General features: G+C 37.8%; 1 protein-coding gene across 1 annotated transcript; it reads right to left on the bottom strand.

Annotated features, from left to right (window-relative positions):
- Positions 1 to 3435: 3435 nt before the first annotated feature.
- On the bottom strand, positions 3436 to 4400 carry LOC141608520 (uncharacterized). The gene is made up of 3 exons (XM_074427866.1): positions 4290 to 4400; positions 3925 to 4137; positions 3436 to 3834 (listed from the first exon to the last, which is right to left on the bottom strand). The coding sequence occupies exons 1-3, from the start codon at positions 4398 to 4400 to the stop codon at positions 3436 to 3438; spliced, it is 723 nt and encodes a 240-aa protein (XP_074283967.1).
- Between the last annotated feature and the right edge of the window lie 270 nt (positions 4401 to 4670).

The raw sequence follows: 4670 nt of genomic DNA, 5'->3' as shown, positions 1-4670 counted from the left end.
GGGCTTAAAAGAAGTTGTTTTAACTTCTTCAAAATTTATTTTTTTCCCTAGCTTGTGTTTACTCAATGGAAAAGCACTTCTAAAAGTCGAGCCAAACAACACCTTATTTATTTATCGGAAAAATCACATGCTACCCCTAAACTTTACCACTTTGCACATGGTAACCAATATTTTAAGTTTGTGTACATAATACCCCCATGTTTGATTTTTATGCACAACATGCCCTTTTTGTCGCTATAAAAAAATTCAAATGAGCATAACTCCTAGACCGGAATTCAGATTCGACAAAATCTTTTTTTTTTCTAAAATGATTATTTCGCCATAATATACTTTGAGAAAAAAAAAATTCCACCGACATTTTATACGGTTTTTTCTTATCGAAAATCTCAAATCAACCATATCTTCGATTTTAAATTTTCGAACGACCATTTTCGTTTTATCAATCTGTAGATCTCGAAGAGGTCATCAATTTGGGAAAAAAAATTAGTCAATTCCGATTTCTGGTTTATGATTTATGTTCAATTGAAAATTTTAAGAACAGTAAAAAGGGCACGTTGGGCTTGGAAATCAAATCTCAAGGATATCACGTGCAGAAACTTAAAAAATTGGGTACCACATGAAAAATGACAAAGTTCGAGGGTACCACGTGAATTTTCCGTTTATTTATTAATTAACAGCGAGATCATAGACACTGTTAACAAATCTTTCATTATCTATTAGTTTGCCTCAGATCAAACTAGTGTCATAAGTAGGGGTCTCAACGATCACAGTTAACTCACAACGTCCTCAGAATTGGCTTGGTGAAAGCTCGACTCAAGCCCATTTTGACTCGTTTTGACTGCGCTTGAGCTTGATCAAATCCGAGTCGATTTCGAGTTTAGCATGGCTCGCCTCGAATGCTCGTTTTTATTTTTTTTTGTAAGTTTAATAATTTTAAATCTAAAGTATATGTTACTTTGATATTTGTAATAATATTGTAGCTTTTATACATAAAATTTATAATAATATTTTTTTTTTGATAAAATGTAAGTATATATATATCAAAAAAACGTCACCACTGCGTATCGGAAGACATTTTTGTCAAATGGACAAAAATCTCATCCGGACAAAACAAAGGCCAGACAGCAACCCATTAAACTCGGCCTAAAGAAACAGGCCAACAAACAAACACCAAATACAACAAAACCTGATAATAAAATCAGATTTACATCAAATCCCTTCATTTTCCCCAAAATCCCAGAACCCGTCTTCATCGCCAGTTTCCTGCAAATCATCGACTAAATTTGAGAATTTATGAGGCTCCTCATCCAATTTACTTCTTGTCTCTGCCTTCAATTTGTTTCTTCATACCAGCAACAATCGCCCGAGCCAGTGATATGGGACGAAACAAGGTAAAGTAGTGCTTGCTTTTATTACGTTGCCTCCAGATGTGGTACATACAAGAATTAATCGTTGCATTCAGAATGTTAATCTGCACCTTGGTACCTGATCTAGCTAATCTCCATTGCAGGACACGCCTCGAAGGAAGGGTGATGTCAATCCAAGTCCCTACATGCAGAATGATTTCCTGGCTATACTGACATTCAAAGAGATGTTCCTTGCTTTCGGATTCATTGCCACATATACAGCAGGTATCGTCTTCGATTATCCCTAATCTTTTCAATTTGTCTTGAGTATTCATATTCCCATGATGGTAGATCCATGCGAAAAAACTATGCTTAGGGATATTCCAGCTATTCCATACCATCTCTAGCCATGGAACTTCATTCCCTTTAATTCGAATATAATCATATCCTTGAGCTATAGAGTATTGTGGCCATAACTGTTGTTGATAGGCAGCTTGAAAAAGATCCTTTACCTGACACACTTTCCTCCAGTACCAAGAGGAGTAGGAACTAGCAGTATAACTATGCCAATCAGCCCCTTTCAGATAAGTATGGTTAACCCATTTAACCCAAAGGAGGTCAGCCTTAGTATGTATCCACCATACAAGCTTCCCTATAGCAGCTTGATTCCATAAAGAATCATTCTTTAGCCCTAAACCCCCTTCAATCTTTGGTCTGCAAGCCTTGTCCCAAGCCACCAGAGGTGACCTCATGAAATCAATACCTCCATCCCATAGAAAATTCCTACAAATTCTTTCAATATTAGAGATACAGCCTGCAGGTAGTATAAACATCTGAGCCCAATAGTTATGGAAAGTCTTGAGGACAGATCTTACCAATACCAATCTTCCAGCATATGATAATTTCCTGGCACCTAGTGTCCTAATTCTCTGAATAATCTTATCAATCAAAGGCTTACAGTCCCTGCTAGACAACCTAGTAGTCTTAATAGGACCCCCAGGTATCTGAAGGGTAGTTTGCCCTCAACCAAACCAGAAATTTGGAGAATGTCTTGCTTCAAGTTATCATTGACCCCATTAAAATAGACATTAGACTTGCCCTTACTCATTTTGAGCCCGGAGGACTGAGAGAAAGTGGCAAAAGTTCTCAGCAACAAGATCATAGAGATGTCATCCCCTTTACAAAATAAAAGGAGATCATCTGCAAACATTAAGTGAGTGAGCTTGAGAGGCTTGCAAAGAGGGTGATAATGAAAAGGCCTAGTCTCAGTAGTAAAATTGATGAGTCTAGTCAAATACTCCATGCAAATGGTGAAAAGGAGAGGTGAGAGAGGGTCCCCCTATCTTAAGACTCTTAACCCTCTCTGTCCCTTAAATAACCCAAACATATTGCCATTAAGGTTAATGGAATATGTAGCAGTTATAACACATTGCATGATCCATCCTCTGAAAATATCTGGGAAATTTAGGGCTTTGAGCATTTGATCTAGGAAACCCCATTCAATTGTATCATATGCTTTTTGGAGATCCATCTTCATCATACACCTGGGTGAAATAGCCTTCTTCTCATACATTCTGATCAGGTCCTGACAAATTAAAATGTTCTCCATGATACTCCTACCATGAATAAAACCTCCTTGAGTTTGAGAAATAAGATCAGGGAGCACCAGAGCTAGCCTGTTGCAAAGTAGTTTAGAGATGCATTTATAGAGCACATTGCAACAAGCTATAGGTCGAAATTCAAGCACAGTAGAGGGCCTGTCTACTTTGGGGATCAATGTAATAAGAGTAGCATTTAGTTGTTTCAACAATTGACCTGAGTGAAAAAAATCCATAAGTGTCTGACTCACCTCCTCCCCAAGAACATCTCAAGTATCTTTGAAGAACTTACTGGAATACCCATCAGGTTATGGGGCTTTGTCATTAGGTATATGGAACAGCACATCTTTTATTTCATCCTGGGAGATAGGTTTCATAAGTAATTGTATGTGAGTATTTGTACAGGTCTTTCCTTTCTTCACAATAGCTGCTTTGATTCCAGAAGTAGTACTCCTAGATCCCAAGAGCCCTTGACAATATTCCAAGAAAGCTTATTGAATACCCTTCTCCTCAGTAAAGAGCTTTCCTTTATGATCCCTGATCTGTTGAATAGTATTTGTACATCTCCTTGCCTTGATAACTCCATGAAAATAGGAAGAATTTGCATCCCCTTCTGCTAGCCAATGAGCCTTTGCTTTTTGTCTCAGAAAATTCATCTTAGCCTTAAGGAGCCAGACAAAATTCTGATTAGCTTGTAACTCCTGTCTCACCAAATCAGCATTATCAGGGCTCTGAATTAGCTTCTTTTGAATATCAAATAGTTCTGTCTGAGCCAAATCAGTCTTGTTTTCCACATCAGAAAAAATTGTCTTGTTAAGCTTCTTTAATTGGGGTTTCAGAAGTTTAAGCTTCCTAATGACCCTATACATTTTGGTCCCCAAGATATCTTGCTGCCAGATGCTTAACACACAATCTCTGAACCCAGGGGCTGTACTCCACATATTATAGTACTTAAAAGGACTAGTATTTGTATGACTAACCTGTGCCACATCCACCAAGCATGGGGTGTGATCAAAATGGCCCTCAGGAAGGAAATTAGCAGAATAATCAGGTAACTGAGCAGCCCAGGCTTGGTTTATGAACACTTTGTCCAATCTGCTATAAATTCTTGTGTCAGGGGGTTGCTTATTGTTCCAAGTATAGAATGCACCTGTGGCAGGCATGTCACTCAAGTCACAGTCCTCAATGCACTCCTGAAAAGGTTCAGCTTCTGCAGTAGTAACAGTACCCCCAATCTCTCATGAGCTAGAGTTACACAATTAAAATCCCCTCCCACAATCCAGGGCTCATGTATTTGTCTAGCAAAGCTCTTTAATTTCAGCCATAAGGACTCTCTTTGGGCAACCTCATTAAAAGCATACACCATGGTACAATAAAAACGCTGCTGAGAATTGATATCAGTTACTAGCATATGAATAAATTGAGCATTATACTCTAAGAATGTAATATTAACCATATTTGGTTTCCAAAGAACCCAAATTCTCCCACCTTTATGCATAGAAGAGTTGGTGGAAATACACCACTCTCTGAACACAATGAGGACAGTCTTATTCTTATTTTGGGGCTTAATTTTTGTCTCTAGCAGACCAAAAAACACCCACTTTATTAGATGAACAAAACTTATTTACAAACTGTTGTTTCTCCTCCCTATTCATACCCCAAACATTCCAAAAACCAAATTTAATCATGGAGTAAGATTGAAAGGATCAATACCACTTAAGTTCAT

This window comes from Silene latifolia, chromosome 10 (assembly GCF_048544455.1).
Source record: "Silene latifolia isolate original U9 population chromosome 10, ASM4854445v1, whole genome shotgun sequence".
Classification (NCBI taxonomy): Eukaryota; Viridiplantae; Streptophyta; class Magnoliopsida; order Caryophyllales; family Caryophyllaceae; genus Silene; species Silene latifolia.
This window is presented reverse-complemented; position numbering and strand designations above follow the sequence as displayed.